Here is a 22,327-nt window from a genome sequence, read left to right on the forward strand (position 1 = left end):
TTTTTTTTTTTTTTTTTTTTTTTTTTAATTATTATTATTTTATTCATGAAACAAGAATGTGGGCCTCAACCATTTAACAGAATGTTTGTAAACAGTAAAATAAACCCCTTTTTTGGGGTGAGTCTCTGCATATGTGTACCCTAAAGTTGGTGCTTAAATGTTTTAAATAAATTTCATTTTTATTTCATACTGTTTTTGCTTTTTAATTTAATTATTATTATTATTATTATTATTTAGAAACAACGTTTTCATTTGTATTTAGGATCATAAAAGATATGTGGCTTATATTCAAACCTGCATGCGAAAATTATATTTGGTTTGAGTCTTATGAGGAATGTGAAGCATTAAGTGAAAAAACTCGAACCCAACAAGCATGCACTGTGTCATAATCGCACTCTTACAATAACTGGACAACGTGTCCTAAAAAAAATCATAACCCCACAAATTCCATTTGTTTACAATGCCTTGAAGAACAACAAAGAAGATGAAGCTAAAAGGAGAAAACAACACTTGTGCCCACTAACCAAAAGATTCAAAGTGTGAGGGCTATGGTTCTAAATAATGAATAAGAACCGGGAGTGTAACAGTTACAAGGATAATACACACAGGGAACCCCCCAATACAAGCAGCCTAGCTGCAGCCCATCTATCATGACTTTGCCATCATAGAAACCGAGTACGGTTCATGACCGTGAACTCTCACACGATAGATGCACGTATGGGACGGGCTTCCATGGTTAGATGAGAAATCTAATCGGATCGTGTCAATGAGACCAGAGCTTGTTGTCTCCACCACGTCGAATGTCTGGGCATTGCTCTTCTCGAGGTCGTATGTAAAGTCAGCCAAGAGGAACATATTTTCGGCATTGACAGCTGAATTAGCATCATCGCCACGAAACCATCCAGATACCCTGCAATCCTTAGGCGCACTCGATCGATCGTACGCTACACTCTGTCCAGAAGAGTCAATTGTGAAGTCAAATTAGTGAAAGGTAAACCAAGGCCATAATGGAAAAGAGCAAGAAATTGCACAGTGGGGAAACAGAACTAGTGATACATAATATAGGAAGAACCCCAATTCAACCCAATACTTTTCCTCCTTTTGTAGCTAGAAATCTTCTGACCTCACTTGATCTCACAAACTATTGCTCGGTTTCACTAGATCACCGCAAGACCAGACAAGTGACTCCTTCGCCTCCGATCTTTAAAGTTCAGCCATTTCCTAAGCTAAGCAAGCAAAACCCTCATCTTCTACAATAATCCAAGCAGCAGCTTCATGAGTCCGCTCAGAACCAGTCAATTCCTAAGCCATTCATTCTCCCCTCTCGGTTGGCGTTTGCCAGCCACTAGGAGCAAGTAAGAGAACACTTCTAGACTTAAAAGAAAATCCTAAAACAACGAATTTTTTAAAAGCACTCGGATAAACTCATGGGAGTGTGGAGGATATACTTATTTGACATGAAAACTGACCAATGAAGGTTCTATTTTCTCCAAATTAAAGTAGTCGCCCAAATTGTTATATTCGGGGTGATGTTTGATAATAGAATAACTCCATCCAGACACATTCGTTTATTAGTACTAATCTACATGACAAACATAAGGTGGCCTATTTATTGATAGAATAATACCTCTTCACAATTCCATTTTCGATCCACAGTAAACAATACAACAATGAAGCAACTTAGAGCTAACTCAACCAAATAATTATTGAACGGTTTGTTGAGATCCTACATTGGTTGGGGAGGAGAACAAAACATTCTTTATAAGGGTGTGAAAACCTCTCCTAGCAGACACAGTTAAAAACTTTGAGGGGAAGCCCAAAAGAGAAAGTCCAAAGAGAACAATATTTGCTAGCGGTAGGCTTGGGTTGTTACAAATAGTATCAGAGCCAAACATCAAACAAGCGAGGAGGCTGAGCCTCGAAAGGGGGTGGACATGAGGCATTGTGCCAGCAAAGACGGTGGGCCTCGAAAGGGGGTGGATTATGTGATCCCACATCAGAGGGAGAGAACAAAACATTATTTATAAAGGCGTGGAAACCTTTGAGCCTTATCTCCAAATTACAAAGCTTTTTGTATATCGATTAAAGAACGAAGAGTAAGTAAGTGGGACCGAGAATTGGTGCAACCAATAGACTGCACAAGATAATCAGTTACAGTTTCATTTTGGCTACACATTGAGGGACTAGTGAAAGTCTTTTAGGTATGCCATGACTTGGGGGTTATGAAGAGGATCATAAAAGATTAGTATAAGAACATGCAACCTGACTTGTTCCAAGCACAATGACTAGAAAACACTTCGGGAGAGCACGGTAATGCTCTCTAGTGGGTACGTATCACTTAAACTAAGATCGCAATATTAAAGAATTTATCCATCAAAATTGGAACATATGACAAAAAAGATAAGATATAAGATATGTCCCATGTTTGAAAAAACATATCCAATGACTATATTCTGCCTTCATTTTAACTATGCGCGGGCCTGTATGATAGAACTTGTTTCAGTAAAGAAAAAGGTAACAGAAATGGAAGGGGACGAGCAAGACCACATATCTATCAGAAAAAAGAAGAAAAAAAAATCAAATTTCCTTGATCAAAACGACTCAAGCCCACCACTAGCAGATATTGTCCTCTTTGGGCTTTCCCTTTTGAGCTTACCCTCAAGGTTTTTAAAACGTGTCTACTAGAGAGAGTTTTTCACACCCTTATAAAGAATCTTTCGTTCTCCTCCCCAACCGACGTGAGATCTCACAATTCAACCTCCTTCAGGGTCCAGCATCCTCACTGGCGTTTGTTTCCTTTTCCAATCAATGTGAGACCCCCCAATCCATCCCCATTTGAGAGCCAGCGTCCTTGCTGGCACACTGCCTCGTGTCCACCTCCTTCGGGACTCAGTCTCCTCACTGGCACATCGCCCAGTGTCTGGCTCGATACCATTTGTAACAACCCAAGCCCATCGCAAGCAGACATTGTCCTCTTTGGGCTTTCCCTTTCGGGCTTACTCTCAAGGTTTTTAAAATACGACTCCTAGGGAGAGGTTTCCACACCTTTATAAAGAATGCTTTGTTCTTCTCCCCAACCAATGTGGGATCTCACAATGACGATCATGAAGAAACCGGAACTTATATTATGCTGCAACACCTAACCAATCTATGTATCTATAAATCGTTTCTACTAAAACAGAACAGCCCCCAACATAACAAAGTACATAAGGAACAAATGTTGCGTTCATATCTCCCAAGAATGTCCATGGTTCTCTTCACAACTCATGGGGTAAAATACAATTTTTGTTCTTTCTCAATCATAGCCCCGCTAGTACCCTAACAACTCAAGCACACCACAAGCAAATATTGCCCTCTTTGGACTTTCCCTTTTGGGATTCCGCTCAAGGTTTTAAAACACATTTACTAGGGAGAGGGTCTAACCCTACTCCGACCAATGCCTCACACTATCCAATGACTAACTCTAATACCATTTGTAACAGTCCATGCCCACCGCTAGCATAAGGGATAGCCTAAAAGAGAACAATATTTACTAGCGGTGCGGTAGGCTAGAGTTGTTACAAGTACCCGCCAACAAATGCTCATTCATATTTCAGCGAGTTTCAAATGAGATATCTACTGTATGGAAACACATATTTGGATATTAAAACAAAAACTATAAACAATTCTAAGAAGAAAAAGAAGTATCACCTTGGCAACATGCTCTAAAGTAATAGCTTCTGGAACAATGGCTGTTCGTAGCTTGATTTGAACGAAGCCACTACTTCCTTTCAAGGGGAAGCACTGCCCGGGCTCCCCAAAGCTCGGTTTGAGCATCTTATCCGCATCACTATGAACCCCATTCCTCACACTTTTTGAGAACCAATTACTTGTCCTTCCTATATAAGGCTCCGAATGCTTTACAACCATTGCCCCACCAGAAGAAAGAGCATAATCCACCCTACCAAGCCCATCAGCCGCATGCTTCTGAATCTCCCTCTCAATCATCTCCCTTGCATACGCCCTTATATCATCCAAATTCGTAAATCGCTCATCAAATTCACTGTTCTTGGCCTTCTTCAATTCCTCATAAATTTGATCAAATTCTTGCTTCGACAACCAATCCGCCGCCCTTAATTCACTCAAAGACCTTTCCAGATCTTCCCCCTTGTTCTGCAGCATCTTCAAACCGCTCTCAAGATCAGCAGTTTTCTCCTCAATCTTCTTGTCAACTTCCCTTCTCAACCCTCCGATCTCATTCTCAATCTTCCGATCCACGACCTCCACCTGCACCTGAAACATCTTCGTGGTGGTCTTCAAGGACGTTTCAACTTCCGCAATCCGCCCCTCGACTTCTGAAAATCCCATCTGATTTTCCACCGTTCCTTCGCCGGACTTTAGGGCTAATTTCCTAATCATTTGAACCAACCCTAAAAGAACAATCAATAGCACAAAATTCTTCGTGAATACGCTAAGAATAGTTACCCATCGAGGCTTCTCCGGCTTCGCAAGTACTTTCCTGCTCCGCCGAGGGGAGATGGTGGAATTCGCAACAACTTTCTTGATCTGAAGTTGATCCCTAGAGGACCGCTCGAGAACAGCCTCACCTCTAATCGAATGATGGCTCATATCCCTACTATTTCCACCGGCGACCTTATCCTCGCCGACACCGACAATCCCGGCAGTAGCGGTATTGGAAAGAGGGATGGCGCCATCAGCGGCCAACATTTCAATACTTGTCCCCTTCTTCTCCGAAACCAAGACCGGCCTCCTCCGCGCTGCCGGATTCGCCGTTATCGAGACGGTCGAAGCCGACATTTCTGTGGCAGATTGTCACAATTCTTACAGCAAAAGAATCCCCAAAAATGCAAGAAGCCCTAACACAGTTGAAGATCGAATTTGAAAAACGTAGAAACATACAAGAAAGATTGAATGTCTGTGTAAACTGAGATTTTGAAATTTCTGAGAAAAAAAGCCGAGAAATTTGGGAGGGAGAAAGGACAAATATGGTGGCAAAATTTGATTTCCGAATCGAGAAAAATTGAAAATTTAATGCGCAAAACTGAATTGAATTAACCCACTCCAAATCAACTGCGTTCCAATCTTTGGGCTGGGCTTGGATGGGCTTCCATTACCACCGGCCCAGCCCACCGGCCCAGTAACATCAGTGTCGTAAATACCCTTTTTCTCTTGTTTAATTTTTGCATTTAATTGGATTAAATTAGTAATTAAATTTTAATTACCTTATAATTGGTCACTAAATCTAAAAAATAAAAAATAAAAAATAAACCATCTTTCACATAGTCTCAAATTTTTAGGACTAATAAAAATAAAAGTTTAAGATTAATTAAAAATAAACTTTAAATTAACGGCGTCCCTAAATTTTAGATATGAGTACTAAAAAAAAGTCTTGGAAAAGTAATTTTTTTTAATGACAATTTAGTCCTTCTAACAATTTAGTCCTTAAATATTCCTCAGTTTCTAACCATTTAGTCCGTTTCTAAACATTTAGAAAAAAATTTATGAATTCATTTTGATTAAGCTTCCTTCCTATTAATCTGAAAGTTCTTCTCAGATCCAAGGAAATGATTCAGTTCCAAAGCCAAAGATCGTAATTCTCGAACGAGCCATTGAAAAGATTCTGGAGTATCCTCAAGTTTAGGTATTGTTCCTCCAATGATCGTAGTGATAGATGGAACTTCAACCGCAGCTAGGTCGCATTACGTTCGTGCATAACTTCCATACCAAGATTAGCATGGTTAATAATATCGGCCCAGGTAAACATTTAGTCCGTTTCTAACCATTTAGACCTTAAATAGAACAATCTATTGTCTGATATCTCTAACAAACAACCATATATATACAAATTTAATGAAATGTTTTCAAGATTATGAGGTAAAAAAAAATTGACAAACAACAATAACCATATATATATTATATATCTTTTTTTTTTTCCTTCTTATTCACATTGAAACATTGTTTTTGTTTGTTTTTGAAGCTGAACTAAAAACTTTATATGACAAATCACAGAGACACTCAAAGTTACAATGGTCCCATTATAATCTCTTCTCTACCACTGATTAATATAACAGACCCCACTAATAAGTACAGACAAAACCTGAAGATAGTTAAAAACAAACTATCGAACCCACCACGTACACTTTCTTCTTTACGAGTGTGAGGAGGACGAAGACAGAGTCGATGTCCAAGTTAGAACGGCGCTGACGATGTTCTTCGAAGCTGGTACTTCGGCTCGGGTGAGGGTGCCAATGGTAGCATCTTTTCCAGCTCCTGAACATGCAAAACAAACTCTCCTTGAAGCAAAAACAAAACGTTCCTTGTATAGGAACCTCTCTCTAATAGAAGCGTTTTAAAACCTTGAGGGAAAACTCGAAAAGGAAAGCCCAATGAAGACCACATGTGGTGGGCTTGGGGTGTTACAAATGGTACTAGAGCCATACATCGGGCGGTGTGCCAGCAAGGACACTAGCCCCCAAGAAGGGTGGATTGTGAGATATCATATCGGTTGGAGAAGGGAACGAAACATTTCTTATAAGGGTATGGAAACCTCTCTCTGAGAGATGGGGAAGTCCAAAAATATCTGCTAGTGGTGGGCTTGGACGGTTACACTTAGATTAGGCCATAAAAACTGTTCAACCCTATAACATTTGGAGTTGAAAAACGCTACATCATGAGTTTTTAACCTCGGGAACATCCAATTTTAATTTCAACTATCAGGTCGACTCACTAGCTAATCTCGATAACGATTTAAGACAGCACAAGAAAAATATGTTACAAAAATAACAAGCAGAGTTAACAGCAGTATAGTATATAAGAATTGAGGATAAGAATTGAGGTAAACAACCTAATGGCAATGCAGATCCACAGCCAACAGCCAGATATCAACAACTGCTAATCTCAATGCAGGATGCTAGACAGACTTCATTTTTCAACCCCTAGTCACCAAGGCTGAGGTTTCACATCAGTTGGAGAGGAGAACGAAACATTTCTTATAAGGATGTGAAAATCTCTCCATAATAAATGTGTTTTAAAACCGTGAGGCTGACGACGATACGTAATGGGTCAAAACGGACAATATCTATTAACGGTGGGCTTGGGCTATTACAAATGGTATCAGAGCTAGACACTGAACTGTGCGAGGCACTAGTTGGAGTAGGGCTAGACCCTCTCCATATAGACGTGTTGTAAAACCTTGAGAGGAAACTTGAAAAGGAAAGCCCAAAAAAGACAATATCTGCTAGCGGTGAGTCTGTTACAACCTCATTAAAAAACAAAGAAGTGGAAGTAACGCTATTGAACTAGAATTACAATGACATGCTTAAAAGGCAAACAAATTTCTTTAGAATGATCGTTCGTAACAAAAAAAAAACACTACAGGCTCTAACATCATTGAATGTTGTTGAATCGGTCATAAATAACCAACTCGGTTTGGTCTGGTCAAACGTTTCGAAGAACTATTCTACTCATGATGGTATACTGTCAGAAGATTTTCGGTCAGAGATGAACGTTAAAAGTGTCATTTGCCAACATATTGGGCTACTAAAAGTCGGAAGGAAAAGGATAAGTGTGTTGATTCATGCTCGGAAAAGATCCTAGGAAACGACACTTGAAATTTTCAAGCTTTGAAGCTTGCAATCTTATAGACCCAACAAGCCTTATCTCAGTTTCATAAACTAGTTGGGTATTTGAATCGAAAACATAGACAAAGTAAAGCACTTCGAACTTCATCGACAAATCGAGCCAACATTTATGCATTTTAAAAACTTTACTATTACCGACGCAAGGCCTGGAGTTACTTTTAGAGCTGATAAACGAGGAAAGGCAAGGAGACCCACTCTTCCTGGTCTTGTTCTAGATGCGCATGAAATACATCAATTTAGTGGCACGGGCTGAAGAAGCGAAGTTCGATCTAATAATGGCAAACTAGTGAGATCGGATGAACTCAGATATGCAGCCAGTACTTTTTTCTCGTACGTCATTACGAGCATTATGGAGATCTAGTAAATCAAAAGGTGGGCTAGAATATAGACAACCCGCAGCATACAAAGACAAACAAGTGAAGTGGGCAAACTCAGATCGGATGAACTCAGTTCCGTTATTGTACTCGTTAAACAAAAACTTAAAAGCATATGTGCCTAATGTGAGGTAACTCGAGTCGATCAGTTCAGCTATTAAGGAAAATATTCGACATCCATCAACGTTCAATATTTAAAGAAAACTAACCTTCCGTTTCCGGAGCCTTTCGTTCTCCTCTTCCAAACGTGAAACTTTATTCTCCAGTTCATTGGTATATGCCTGTTCAAAGTGGGCAATTGAGGAAAATGGAACGAGAGATAGAGAGAAACGAAGTACTACGAACTTCTAACTTTACCAAACCCGAAGATTTTAAAAATCACCTGCTTCCTTGCTCGTGAACGAGCGGCAGATTCCCGATTCTTTATCATCCTTTTCTGTCTACGCTCGACAGTTTTCTCAATCATGTCTTCAGGCGCTCCTCTTTTTCTCCCAGATGTGGGTGTATCTGATAAAGTTCCCATTAAAGGAGTCTGTAATGCCATTTGGTTGTCTACATATGGAACATCCATCACAGCACCAGCCCCAACATGCAGCGGCTGGGGAATAGGCTGGCCCGACATATATACCCCCATCATTGCTGCTTGTTGAGACTGATACGGAGGTTGCGGGTACTGCATCCACTGCGTTTGTTGAAACTGTGGCGTGATATTTGCATCAATTTCAACAACAGAACCCGCTCCTTTTTTATTCGACGACGTTTCAGCAACCACCCCTGCTTTCACTAGAAAATCCTCCAACGTCATCTCTCCCAACGTCAGTTGCTGTTCACGAGACTTCTTCTCCTCACTATTTTTGCTTTGTTGAATATCTCTCCACACCTCATCAACAGTCTTTTTACTCAGAGCACCATTCAACGAAAGGCTAGCCTGACGTTGTAGGGACGTTTGATTATCCAAGACGGTATTATCCTCATTCTCCTTACCAACCGTTTGGTTCGCCTCAGCAGTCCACACATTCTTAAGAAGCTCGTCGAGATTCATACTGATTAACGGCTTTCCTAGATCTCCCAACTGATTTTGGACCTCATCCAACGTGAGATTATAAAGCGAGCTTTGACGAACCAACGGCTGGAACTGTGATTGTTTGCCATTCGGATCACCTCCAGCCTGAGACCCCATAGTCTGAATCCCCATTCACCTAATCCAACTCAAATTTTAATCCATAGCTCAAATCCAAACTTCCATACACAACATTATTCAAACCTATAGGTAGCGAAACCACCTCATTTCACTCGAGACAACCAAAGCCGATACCGTGGCAACTAATCCAACAACATTCTGCATAAGACATAGAACAAGTACCAATTCAAACAGATAAGCATATTGATCATTAGATCAGATCCAGAAACAAGAATATCCAGCAATGAACATGATCTATAACAAAACGAACAAGTAATGATCCAAAATCAAACTCTAAGACTCCAAGAACTTCCAAGAACACCTTGAAGAACAAACTCATTCCAATAAAACCCAGAAAATGAGTTAATGGTAGACAAAACCCTACATGCAGAAACATAATGCATAGCCAATAGCCACCAGTGATCAGTAACTCAGAAACCCTAAACCTAAAACCATAATCCAACTATGTTTTAAGCCAACAAAATCATTTTCCAGCATCAGTAATATCAATGGAACTGCCAGAATATCAAAATTTGGTGAATGGATATCAATCCAAGACAGATTTCAAAGCTCTGATATCAAACAAAAAGGAAAAAATGGTTCAAGTTCTACACCAAAGAGAGTCATATCAATGAACAAGAACAACAAAAACAGGTCTGCATGCAATGATATCAGTGAGTTCCACTAAAAAACCTAAAAAATTTCAAGAAATCACAAATGGGTTAAACACAAAACAACATTCTGAGATGAACCGAAGTAAGTGAAACACAAATTTCCAGAGAAAAACAGAAAAAACGAAGAGAAAACCTAAATGGGTAACGCAGAGAAACGAAGAACAAGGGATTGAAGTGATACCTGAAGAAGAATTCGAGGGAAGAACAAGAGAAGGATCTAAGAAAGAATGTTGGATGGAAAAAAGGAGGAGAAAATCATGAAAAATGCGTAGTTTGGGGATGAATTGATGAAAGAAAGAAGAAAAATAGGGAGAAAAGGGAAGAAGATGGAAGAGAAGGAGAAGCCCAGGTGTGAGAATCGATGTGGGCAAACCAAAAGGGGAAAAAATTACTGTCTGAAAAACAAATGAAATCCCTTTTTTTTCTTTTTTTTTTTTTTAACGAACACAAACAAATTTAATTGGGCGAAATTCTGAGTCTTCGTTCTATGAATTATACTATTGAAAGAGAAATGGTTCCATGTTCACGCCCTCATGCGCTAATGATGAGACCCCATTTTCATTTGTCTGCTTCTGCCACCGTTTACGAGGCTTCTGTTCCCCTCTCCAAATTTCTATTTCTTTTTTTTTTTTTTTAATCAATTCATTTTCAAATTTAACCTTAAGGATTATAATTTTTCATTAATTTTCGTGAAAATAAATAAATAAATAAGTTTAATCACAAATTTTATATAATATTTTATTTAATTGGAAATGGGTTCTTTTTTTACCTTTAAATAAATAAATAAATAAATAAATAAATAAATAATAATAATAAAGGAGAGAGATTATTTTTGCATGTATCGTATAACTCATTTTTTGTCATGTCTTGAAAGACTTTCTCTCTCGAATTTATCAGTTTGTTCGATTAGGTGAACATTTATTTTATTTTTTATTTTTTATTTTTTATTTTCCTTTTGTTGGATTATTTATCAAATAATTTAATTTCTTATTTATTTACTTATTTTTATTCCAATTATCCACGTAACCATAAAGTTGTTTTTCTTTTGTTGGATTATTTATCAAATAATTTAATTTCTTATTTATTTACTTATTTTTATTCCAATTATCCACGTAACCATAAAGTTGTTTTTTTTTTCTTATTTTTCCATTCCAAGGTTGAATCAAATTATTTTATTTATGTCTAATTTGACTGAACAGAACATATGGTGAATCGGTTCATAAATAGCGTGTTTACTTGTATGTCATAACAATTAGGTCTAAGGACTATTATTCTAGGTACGAAAACGAGGTCTATTTGCTCCTCAACCTTGGTCTTGTAGCTTCTCTCCTTTCACTCGTTCTTTTTTCTTTTATTTCCCGTCTATGTTGAACTTTGAATTTGTTTAAAAAATACCACGAAACTTACCCGATCATTAAAATATAAAAGGACTTTTCTGCAATGTCTGCATCTCTTCAATTGAATTGTCTATCTATACATTTACATTCAGAGTACCAATCAGATATGGTTCCAATAATGTGTAAATAACCATGAAGCAAGTTCAATATAATTTCAAATGGTACACAAGAATCAAACGCCAGCTGATGATCACTTCCACCACCAAAACTGTCGAAACAAATATATCTTCCTCATTCGAGCGTTATAAGTCAAGAACGCTCGGGCTTTCACTGGATTCGCATTCAAATATTCGAAGGCATACATCTGTTTAGCTTCCTCCAAACCATCAATCTCCATTACAGCTTCTAAGAGTTCATTAGCATCTATCGAATGTTTGCTCAGTTCCATTGCATCGGCCAGACGACGAATACTGGACGCCACGGCCAGCATTGCATCTTGGAGAGCTTCAGATGCCCGTGGCCTTTTTGGATGTTGTCTCTGTGGACTGTTTGGCAGAGGGTCCTGACTGCCATTGGGCAGTTCTGCATATTCGGATGGTCCAGTGTACGACTCTGTATCATCTGTTTCGCTAAGATCTTCAGAGCTTGGGGAGTGAAACGACGCAGATTCTTCTACAAAGTTCCTAACCTGCAGTGGACGGTTTCCATCCTTCATCTTCGTCCATCGACTCGGAGCCTGATAATTGCCACAAACAATGTTTAGTTCATCATACATCTCTATTGGCTTCCCTCTGAGTCCTCTTGCATCGGGGTGTGCCTATTCCATGAATTGAACATCATTTTACACATGAACTATTCCATATTAGTTGCGATGTTTAGATTTGAAGAAGTGATGAGAGAAGCATTTACTCACTGCCACATATCTCTTCCAAAGTTCTTCACTGTCACAATCAATCATCTTCGAAGTCGGGTTCCACTGAAACCCATCTCGACAAAGAATATCCTTGATTACTTTGTACCTCTTCTTAATCGTCTTAAGGCGATTGATAACTTTCTGGTTGTTCAAGTTTAAGTTAAAATGACTATTGACAGCAACACATGCAGCTGTATATGCATTTTCATTAAAGCATCTCTCAATTTTATTCCCATTTCTGGCCTGAACAGCTAGAGCTTCAATAAGGCACTTGTCCATTGCAACTGACCAAACAACATTCCTTCCTTTGTGCTTAACATCCCTTCTTTGCCCTAGCAGGCCATATGACTCCATTCCTGTATAAGAAGTTCATCAACAGTAATCATTTGCATCAGTCCATGGACACGCCTTTTAATATAGATCGAGTTGGAAAACTTTATGAGTGCGGAAAAAGACTTCCCAGAATAATTCATGTCAATGTCTACTTACTTTTAGTCATCTAGAAACATGTGCTGGATATATGCTTGTGATGACTGCAGAAAAGGAAGAAAAATCAGAGCAATCATGGGAGACAATCATACAACTCCTTGAGATAGTATAGAACTAAACTACTGGGATGTGCCACTGAGGATCAACGTGCAATTGACTAGTTTTTACATGTCCACGAAACGGTTTGTTTCGACAGAGAAGAAAATGAGGAAAATCTAGAATCGTGACAAGGATGGCTGTAAGACGAAAGTCAGAGCACGACTCTACCGAGAAATCCCCAGTTGAAACGATTATAATTGAAAACTTTCTTTTGCGCAAGAAAGCAAGATTGAATGTGCTCAACTGCTGATCATCAAACTAGAACAATAAGCTAAAGAAATCATCTCACATGAGCGGAGTGCTAATGAAACTTTACAAGGAAATTGGGTGTCCTGTTCCCCAACTCATAACTAGAGGCTATAGCAGATTGCACTTATGAGATCCCACATCCCGATGAGGGGAACGAAGTATTCCTTACGAGGGTGTGGAAACCTCTCCCTAGAATACGCTTTTTAAAACCTTGAAAGGAAAGCCCAAAGAGGACAGTATTTGCTAGCGGAGGGATTGGGCTATTACAAATGGTATCAGAGCCAGTCACCGGGTGATATGCCAGCATGGACGCTGGCCCCCGAGGGGGTAGATTGTGAGATCTCATATCGGTTGGAGAGGGAAACGAAGTATTCCTTTTAAGAGTGTGGAAACTTCTCCCTAGGAGACACATTTTAAAACCTTGAGGGAAGCCCTTGAAGAGAAAGCGCAAAGAGGACAATATCTACTAGCAGTGGGCTTGGGTTGTTACAACATCGCATGGCTGAACATGCTTATAATCAAACCCAAATCAGGCATTTAAATATTGGTACAGATATATGTTGCACACTATGCCTTAATGAAGATGAAGGGTGGCCCAAAATTAGACACATAAACATGGAAGCTACTACGGCATTTGAGAGAATGTACCACCATAACCAATCCATATTTCAACCAGTATGAAAGGACAGCAATCTCGTACTCTTTTTAAACTAGTGTAACATATATCAGCCTAAGTATAGCTCAACTACTTTCGACATCTACTCTCAACCAGAAAGATTAAAGGTTTGAGTCCCCAACCCCATATATGAGAACAATGTTAGTTCTTATTAGTTCCATGTTAAAAACAAACGTTATTTGAACACCAACCTTTGCAAAGGCAGTTTCTGTTGATGTAGACGAACTAAACAAAAAAATCATAACGTCTATTTCCACTTTTAAAATGAAACAAAACAAAGTAAAATTAACGAACAGGTCAATGACTCCAGTCAGAAAGCAGACATTTCTATGGAAGAACACAGAAACTGAGACTGAGAGTACGTACACAATTGGCATCACTAAACACTAAAGCTCTAGGACAATTTTTCTTCATCAACATATATAACAAGATTGCATATAAACACAGTTTCAATCTCTCAGACTACGTAACACTCGCAATTCCTCTCCATCCCCAACAAAATTCATCTCTGAATCAGAGTTTCAGCCAAAACAGACTCTCATTATACGAACAAAGATTGAAGAATAATACCTTCACGATCCGTCCAGCACAAGTTCAACGGAGGGAACTGAGATTGAGGCAACAAAATGATCATATTAGAAACTGGAAAGCTCTTAAGAAAAATCAATAATACAGAGTAAACAAAAAAAAAAAAAAAAAAAAGTTACCGAAATCCAGCAAATGGATTGAAGAGCGAGAATCAGATCGCGGATTCGTGAAGCATATTATCGCCAGTAGGGCGGCAACGACGAAGAAAGTGAAAAGAATAATGAACAGTGAAGCTCCATTAGGGGAAGAGTAGGGTTTTCTCGAGAAAATTTTTACTTTCTCGAAAACCAAACGCCAACGAGAAAATAATTCTTTTTCCCGGAAAATAATTTTTTTTTTGGTTGCTGGATGTTATGCTCTAGTACACTGGGGCTTCTCAAGTTATGCAAAAAACCCCCAATCACGAGCTGACACGTAAACACTTCACCGACGGCATTCAATATAAAAGTCCATGCCAGCAAGTTTTTTTTTTTTTTTTTTTTAAGGGAAAAAAACAAATTATTTTTAAAATTTATGCTACTTATTGATTGAATCCCCACAATCCTTCTTAGAATCTATTGAGAGAGTTCTCGGTACAAATTTGCTCTCGTATTTTTCTCCTTTGTATAAGAAGATTTGAGAAGAAAAATTAATTGTTCAGAGCAACTAGAAAGAGATTTTTTAACGAGAAATAATTTAGTTGAGGTGTGCGATAACTATTCAAAAGTTCTAGCAACTCAATCATGTATGATGGAATCATCAAAGATTTTACCTTTTCGAGCTCTATCTATGTAACTCACTATAGGTTCGAGAAACAAAGAGAAGATGTGTATGAACGAGATACACAGCAACAAGAAGAAGGAAAAGGATTGAACAACAGAACTCCTAATCTCAGATGTGTCGATATTGATGGTGACTCATTATTTCAATAATCATTTCTTCGAATAGGAGGATTATGTAAACACTTACTCAAAATCTCACTTATCAGATTCCATTTTGGAAGACACAATTTTTTCTTTTCCCCTCCATACAAGAAGATTTGAGAAGAAAAATGTTTATATTTTTTAACTTCGATTCACGATAATTACATCTTTCAATTCTTAAACTTTCATATTTATTCAAAATTTGTATGATTATTATAAATTTGACATAGAAGTTGTTTATTATATGTATTTTTTTTTTTTGTTAAAATCCAAATGGAAAATGGAATATATTATAAAATAATAATATATATATATACATACATACATACATATATATATATATAAACTTGATTATCTATAAAAATTAAATAAAAAAAATCCCTTTTTTTCGATCTACTGCCTGTTTCAATACAACTTTTGCTGTTACAATTATTATTATTTTTTTTAATAAGAAAAAAGAAGGATGAAACACAAAAAGAAAAAAGTGGTCAGAATTTGAAGAAACAGACCATTGAATCCCAATGTTCCAGACAAACCATGACAAAAGTTCAAAGTTATTACACAGTCATCTTAAGAAAGCATTGAATTGTGCATTACAAACCTAAACAGATCCACATACAATGATTTGTTTTTTTCTGATGAACACACAGGGAATCAAAATCCACCAAAAGAGACCAGAATAACTAACCTCCATGGTCGACGACGAGGAGCTGCGATACCGTCTTTAGCTCTTTTCATTTAGAAGATCTGCCGAGAGATCAAGGAAGATCAGACATATGACACACTGCTGGCATGTTATTCCATGAACAAGAATCAAGACCCCATTCCAAGTGAGACGTCGAAATCTCAGACGGTAAGCGCTCGTAGTCAGCAGCTAAATCATCACCTAGAAGCAAGGAGATGGCGTTGGTCACATTGGCTGTGTCCTCCACGATACCTGAACTGCGGTCCTGCCAATCTGAAGCGAGCAAGGCATCTGGACGAGTGAATTCAACCCCGCTTTTGGATGCTCTTTCCCTCTCTGGGGTCCATGCGTGATCAAGTGGTTCTGATTTCACATTACTTCCTGCAGAGTTATTGCATAAGCTAGGCACAATAACAGTCTCCGAGTGCCGAGAGAATGAAACATATGTGATAGATATATGATGTTCGATCCATTCGGTCGATATTACTGGTCCTTTATACTTTTAACATTTGATGGAGTCCATCGTGAAACCTCGGACTAAAACTACTCTGAAACGTATCTATTAAAATAATACAATTTCAACATGGTGACACCATAATCGCAGAACAAAAATTGTATCCTCACAGGTTTCAATTCCAAAAACAAAATTGAGAGAGAGAGGAGAAAAGAAAAAGAACAAATTAAAGTATCACAGTCAGCGATAGACAAACCATCAATCATCCAAATATTGCATATGAACACATTATCATAAAATAAATCTCACTAACTCAATGATATAAAAGACAATGCATTGCTTAAAATAGAGTGAATAAGCCTTATCACGATCAGAATACTTCAAAAATCTTGGGGAACCAAGATTTAAGTTAAAAAATCTATCATTTGACCAGGATCACTTAAATTATATGTTACCTTCATATTAATAGTTACTGAAAAGATTCAAAATGGAATCTGTTAGTTCAATTTAAACATAATTCAACTTTCGATACCATCTGATGCACACAAATGTAAGAATTAACTAATAAGTGATCAAGAATCTAAGCCTTTAAATTGTATCGTGCATAAACCAGACCATTAAATTCACTCGAATATCGCACGTTATAATTTTTATGTATAATTTTTATGGTTAACTTAACATGTCATCAAAAAGAGTTCTTGAACTTAAATTTGAGAATTCTACTTCATACAAAAATATGTGTGTCTCACTTCATAACCTAAACTAAAATCCAAGTCCATGCATGAATGGTTGGTATGTAAAAAGAAAAAACTAATGATCAATACACCTCAACAACTGAGGTAAAATTTCAAATTAGTAGTCATTATATATAATAATAAAAAAAGATCATTCAAGTTCAGAGTAGGAAACTCACCAGAAAAGGCCTCAGTAAGAGCAGGATCTTCATATGAACTTCCAGTCGCACTGATTGGTGTGCACTCACTGAAAAGTGAGGAGGTAGAATGACCGAACGGGGAAATAGCCTCGGTATAGTCATCAATTTCTGTCTTACTTGCAGTTATGTTGTAACTATCAGTTACATCACCTGGAGTAACACTGTATGAATTTGAATTTTTATCAGACGGGTGATTCTTTGGACAACCCAACGTCTTCGATTCATATATTAAAGCTTCTAGCAAGCCACTGTGGCGTGGTGAAGGGCAATCTGATCCCAACATGAAAGTTGGTGGAGATTGAATAAACGGATCAACTGATTCAAATATTGACGGCTGGATGGGTGTGTCCCAACTGCTCAAATCAGTTTCTGGATATTGGAGTGAAGGGAGCTCCAACTTCTCTGTCTCTTTCGAGTGCTGAGAAGCAGAGGAATTGCCATTTGTAAGGGAATGGCTACCCTCAAATGAGCCAAATGACATGGCATTCTTATTAGTAGGGTTAGATTCAAGAGGAAAAGGCGATCCATATGACTGAGTAACTTGACCGTAGGAATTATCCTCAAACTGGAAAGGGGTTTTAACACTACCATCAGGACTAGGGAATAAGGATGCTGATTCCCGAAAGCGTTTTTGACGATGCATTGTTGATGGCATAAAACTACAAAGAGAAGAATCAAGACCTCTTTTCATCATACAACTTGAAATATCTGGAAGCTCGGACATATAAGATAAGGTATTATTAGGCTTCAAGCTATGGAACATGACATCCGGTATATCATAACTATTAGTCCGAAGAAGATCATGACGATCTTTATCTACAACATTACTTCCACCAGTGTCTTGGGTCTGCTGTAATGCCTGCCATGTACGCAGACACACGTCTGGGGGATACAAAGGTAGACCAGCCCGCTGCCGCCTCTTAATTCGAGTGTTCCAGTAATTCTTAATTTCATTATCTGTGCGTCCCGGTAACTAAGGAAAAACAAAATAAATACCTTCAGAAAGGAAATGGAATTATTTCAAAAGATACAAACTATAAAAAGCCTATTGCTAGGTTATTAAATCTACATCAAAAAATGGAAGGCTTGAATGGCAGAGAAGACATCTTAGCCCTCAATGGGCAATAGACAGATAGAATAGATGTAAAACATACAATTGAAACCATACAAAATTATTCGCACGCAAATATGATGCAGCACAAATGTCAATACCTAAGTCATAAATGCAGAACATAATCTAAGACTGAACAAAAAATGATTTTTGGTATTTCTTACGGCAAATGCCAGAAATCCCCCTTCCCTTTTGCAATTCTTATTCAATTCCATAAAAATGAACAAGAAACTCAACATATGCACACAAGATAATCAGTGTAGGTTATACTAATCACCTTGGCAGCTATAGAAGAAAATATGGAGAATCTTGAAACTTGAAAGTTAATAAGAATCCATCTAATAAAAAAGAAAAATTTGTAAGAAACCAAACATTCATTGAAAAAAATGAAAGAATACAAGGGTGTACAAAAAAACCAAACCTCCTTTTTGTAGTTAGTGTCTGGATTCTTTTTGTGATATAGAAATAAACCTTTATTTTATTCTTTCTAGCTTCCTAGTTTTCGAGGAGATAATTGGTTAAATACATTAGAAGATTTTGTTAATAGAGAATGTTCAAGTATCAGTATTTGATCAACATATGAGAAGTCCATAACTAATACCAAAGAAATTGGAATAACATTGGGGAATCACACCTCTAGTGGCTAGACCATAGGTTAAGTTAGAAAACGCTATAAAATGGAACGAAAAAAAACAATCTATCTAACTATAATATTTCACACTGAAACATCCGATTTGTTAGTCTTGTGTAGTTTATCTTGCAAGTCAGAAACAAGCTTTCATCTAATACTATCATCTAGAAATGAAATAAATTCCATATAAATTTCAACTCTCAAAGCACTATTCTTCCAGGAAAAAGCAAGGAAATCCAAGCCAGAAATAGAATCACCAAAAACAAGAATTAAACTGGAAAGGAGATTGTGTATACGTACATGGGCTGCCATGCGAGCCCATTTGTTTCCCATTTTAGCATGCAGTTCAATTATTAGATGCTCTTCTTCTTCAGTAAATGCCCCTTTTTTCAAGTTTGGTCTGAGGTGATTGGCCCATCGCAAACGGCAGCTCTTCCCACAACGAGAAAGTCCAGAATGCTTCTGCACAGCATTCCAATTTCCCTCCCCATGCTTCTTTACATACTCTATCAAAATTTCATCTTCAGCAGACGTCCATGGTCCTTTCTTAAGAACAATACCACTGGCATTCCCTCCGCTATCTTCGTCTACCAATGGTGATAATATCTGGTCTTTTGAAGGTATATTGTCTTCAATCTCAATTTTCGTATGCCGCATCTCTTAATTAGCAATCAAATAAAGATCCTACAAACAAATTAGGACTATGGATAAAACAAGAAAAGTTGAGAGAGAGTGTGCGGAATTAAACAAACAGTAAACAATTCATAGTGTTTTGATCAAATCTGAGTAGAAAAATATAAAGAACTAGAGATAGTTCACACTTCATCAAGAAACTAAATGAAGACTGAAAGCAATGGAGGGAGAAATTATGCTTAATCACAATGTTTTTACTAATCACTAATTCTTCATAAATGTTCGAAAAGTATATAGATCTCCCTGATCCATTAAAGGAAGAATGGGAACGAAGGAATTTCGAAAGCCAATTAAATTCTGACTCAATCGGGAAGGAAATAAATGAACGAAGTAATTAATCAACAATTGCGAAATTAATCTACTACCCTAACTTGGAAGAATCACTCATCATAAATTCTTAAAGTTTGATAACTCAAAGAGTAATTGACTCATTAATTGCAAAAGAAAATCGCAATTATTGCAACAGATTCTGCATAATCAACGCAGAAAAAGGAAACCACAGCCTGCCAAATACAGATCCTTCCTAGCTACATCAAAACGAAAATCAAAACAGAACGAATGAATTTCCAAATATCGCGACCTAAACCCATACCAAATGCATCTCCATCGAGGAACGAAAAGAAAATCGACGTACCTGAGTCGGGCCCCAACGATACAATAGATTCCCAAACTAATAGGCTTTAAATCGCCGACTTATTGAAAAGCACACAGAAACAATCGAACGAGAAATCAATAGCTCACTCGAGGTGCCGAATTGAGCTACCAGCAGAGAAAATAGCAACAATGGAAGATCTGAAACAGAGAAAATATCCAAAAGGGGAAAAATTACAAAAAAAAAAAGTAAAAACAAAAATCAAAACCAGCTCGCGATGCGAAATCATTAAGCAGATAATACAAACTCCATTTCACCAAAGTCATCAGAAAGAGAAACGATCAAACTGAGTAACACAATCATCATCCATACTTCTCACTCCCCAAATCTAAACCCTAGCTCTCCTCAAAGATCCATCAACTGAAACCAAAATCAACAAACAAATCAAACAGAGATCATAAACTCTCAAAAGAAATGCTGACCGCAATTTGTGAAAGATGATGAAGAAGATCCTGGCATAGAGAGTACAACACATCATCTGGGACAATCCCAGAACCAAAAAAACCACAGAAAAAATACAGAGTGAGAGAGAAAAAGAGAGAGTGTGTGATAGAAGAATAGTAGAGAGAGAAAGTGAAATGGAGAAATGGAGTAGAGCAGAAATGAAGTTCTTGACAGAAGATGAAATGGCCGAAAAAGAGCAAAATTAGGCAGAGAGAAAGGAGGAGAGAGTTGAATACATTTCCATCTTCCTTCTTCAATTGCCTCTTCACTGAAAATGAAAGCATCTTTTTCTTTTTCTTTTTTTCTTTTTTTCTTTTCCCTTTTCTTAATTCAAACTCTTTTTTATTTATATCTTCAAATTCTCCATTTTTCATTGTTTTATTTTCATGTGAATATACAAATTTACCCTTCTATTCAAAAATTATGATTCGGGTTCGTATTCGATATTCTAACTTGCTCGGGTCATATGTACACCTGCGACATAGTCCAATATACCTTACAATTTTTCAGTCGGGCACTGTAAACCAATTTTAAAAAAACACAGCATTAGACTCGATGTTATATCTTAGAGTAGACGATCGATCTCAATTATGATAAACATGTTCAGTAAAGGTAAGACATAATTATATTACTGAGGTAATTAAAAAATATAAACTTAACTCATCGATAAAACGAAGAAACGGTCAAAAAGTATACATACCTTTTTTTTATTTAACTTGATTCAACGTTCGTAAAATTTGAACTCTTTTATATAAAATTGCAGTATAAACAAACCGATATTCAACACTGTTTTCTCAAAAACTCCCATATCGTCCCGTATGAATGTTATAATATAATCAAAATTCGAGATATAAATATATTTAAAGTGTATCCATTTGAGAATTTTCATTATTTGGATAATATAATTCAAAAACAAATTAAAAATACACCGAATAAACAAGTTATTTATTTATTATATATTATTCAATTTCCAGATAATCTAAAAAAAATATTTAAAATTAAAATTTCAAATTTTATTAATAAGTAAATAAGATTTTAGGTTGGATCAAATATTTAAATTTTTGAATTATATTTTTAAAAACTAATAATAAAATTAAAAAAATCAATTTTATATTACCTTTTAATTTTAATTTAGAAATTATTTTAAAATGTTATTTAATATTACTCTTTAAATATATTGAAACTGTAATTAGAATTTACTAAAAAATAATGTAAACATATATATATATAGAGAGAAATTAAGGAATTTTGAAAAAAAGGAAAAATAGTAAAATATGATTAAAAAAAAAAGAGTAAATAACACGATTTAAAAAAATAAAATATTTATATTATATTAAACACCTTGTAAAAACGGCATTGGTAGGTTATTTATTTATTTATTTATATATCTATATATTTTTTATAGTAAAAAAAATAACTGCAAATTTGTTTAAAAATTATATGTATATACAAACATTTAATTTAAACACCGACTATATAAAATTTTTAAATTTTTTACGATTTTGTTTATTTTATATCAATTTAATTTTGGTCTCATTTATTATTAAATTCTTTAAAAATAATTTTTATTAGTATTTTAAAATATATTCGTATGATATGTTT

General features: G+C 36.6%; 4 protein-coding genes across 10 annotated transcripts; all 4 read right to left on the bottom strand.

Moving 5' to 3' along the window:
* Positions 1-379: 379 nt before the first annotated feature.
* Positions 380-5,016, bottom strand: LOC111488937 (SUN domain-containing protein 1-like). The gene is made up of 2 exons (XM_023136890.1): positions 3,691-5,016; positions 380-951 (listed from the first exon to the last, which is right to left on the bottom strand). The coding sequence occupies exons 1-2, from the start codon at positions 4,795-4,797 to the stop codon at positions 649-651; spliced, it is 1,410 nt and encodes a 469-aa protein (XP_022992658.1). The 5' UTR covers positions 4,798-5,016; the 3' UTR covers positions 380-648.
* An 874-nt stretch (positions 5,017-5,890) lies between these two features.
* LOC111488941 (ABSCISIC ACID-INSENSITIVE 5-like protein 2) lies at positions 5,891-10,188 on the bottom strand. 3 transcript variants are annotated; one of them, XM_023136898.1, is made up of 5 exons: positions 10,050-10,188; positions 9,298-9,353; positions 8,397-9,213; positions 8,224-8,295; positions 5,891-6,270 (listed from the first exon to the last, which is right to left on the bottom strand). In XM_023136898.1, exons 3-5 carry the CDS (start codon positions 9,207-9,209, stop codon positions 6,190-6,192), a joined length of 966 nt encoding a protein of 321 aa, XP_022992666.1. In that variant the 5' UTR covers positions 9,210-9,213; positions 9,298-9,353; positions 10,050-10,188; the 3' UTR covers positions 5,891-6,189. The 3 variants fall into 3 exon arrangements, with proteins under 3 accessions (XP_022992666.1, XP_022992665.1, XP_022992667.1); XM_023136897.1 differs by having other exon boundaries at positions 8,397-9,353; XM_023136899.1 differs by lacking the exon at positions 9,298-9,353 and having other exon boundaries at positions 10,050-10,167.
* A 1,111-nt stretch (positions 10,189-11,299) lies between these two features.
* LOC111488942 lies at positions 11,300-14,555 on the bottom strand. Of its 2 annotated transcripts, none has more exons than XM_023136901.1 (5): positions 14,339-14,555; positions 14,202-14,238; positions 12,608-12,651; positions 12,119-12,474; positions 11,300-11,941 (listed from the first exon to the last, which is right to left on the bottom strand). In XM_023136901.1, the coding sequence occupies exons 3-5, from the start codon at positions 12,615-12,617 to the stop codon at positions 11,456-11,458; spliced, it is 852 nt and encodes a 283-aa protein (XP_022992669.1). In that variant the 5' UTR covers positions 12,618-12,651; positions 14,202-14,238; positions 14,339-14,555; the 3' UTR covers positions 11,300-11,455. The 2 variants fall into 2 exon arrangements, with proteins under 2 accessions (XP_022992669.1, XP_022992668.1); XM_023136900.1 differs by having other exon boundaries at positions 11,300-12,022.
* Positions 14,556-15,609: 1,054 nt separating this feature from the next.
* On the bottom strand, positions 15,610-21,043 carry LOC111488935 (transcription factor GAMYB-like). Of its 4 annotated transcripts, none has more exons than XM_023136884.1 (5): positions 20,962-21,043; positions 20,264-20,421; positions 19,237-19,620; positions 17,174-18,167; positions 15,610-16,187 (listed from the first exon to the last, which is right to left on the bottom strand). In XM_023136884.1, exons 3-5 carry the CDS (start codon positions 19,591-19,593, stop codon positions 15,880-15,882), a joined length of 1,659 nt encoding a protein of 552 aa, XP_022992652.1. In that variant the 5' UTR covers positions 19,594-19,620; positions 20,264-20,421; positions 20,962-21,043; the 3' UTR covers positions 15,610-15,879. The 4 variants fall into 4 exon arrangements, with proteins under 4 accessions (XP_022992652.1, XP_022992651.1, XP_022992654.1 ...); XM_023136883.1 differs by having other exon boundaries at positions 20,704-21,005; XM_023136885.1 differs by having other exon boundaries at positions 16,094-16,365; positions 20,704-21,006.
* Between the last annotated feature and the right edge of the window lie 1,284 nt (positions 21,044-22,327).

This window comes from Cucurbita maxima, unplaced genomic scaffold (assembly GCF_002738345.1).
Source record: "Cucurbita maxima cultivar Rimu unplaced genomic scaffold, Cmax_1.0 Cma_Scf00014, whole genome shotgun sequence".
NCBI lineage: Eukaryota > Viridiplantae > Streptophyta > Magnoliopsida > Cucurbitales > Cucurbitaceae > Cucurbita > Cucurbita maxima.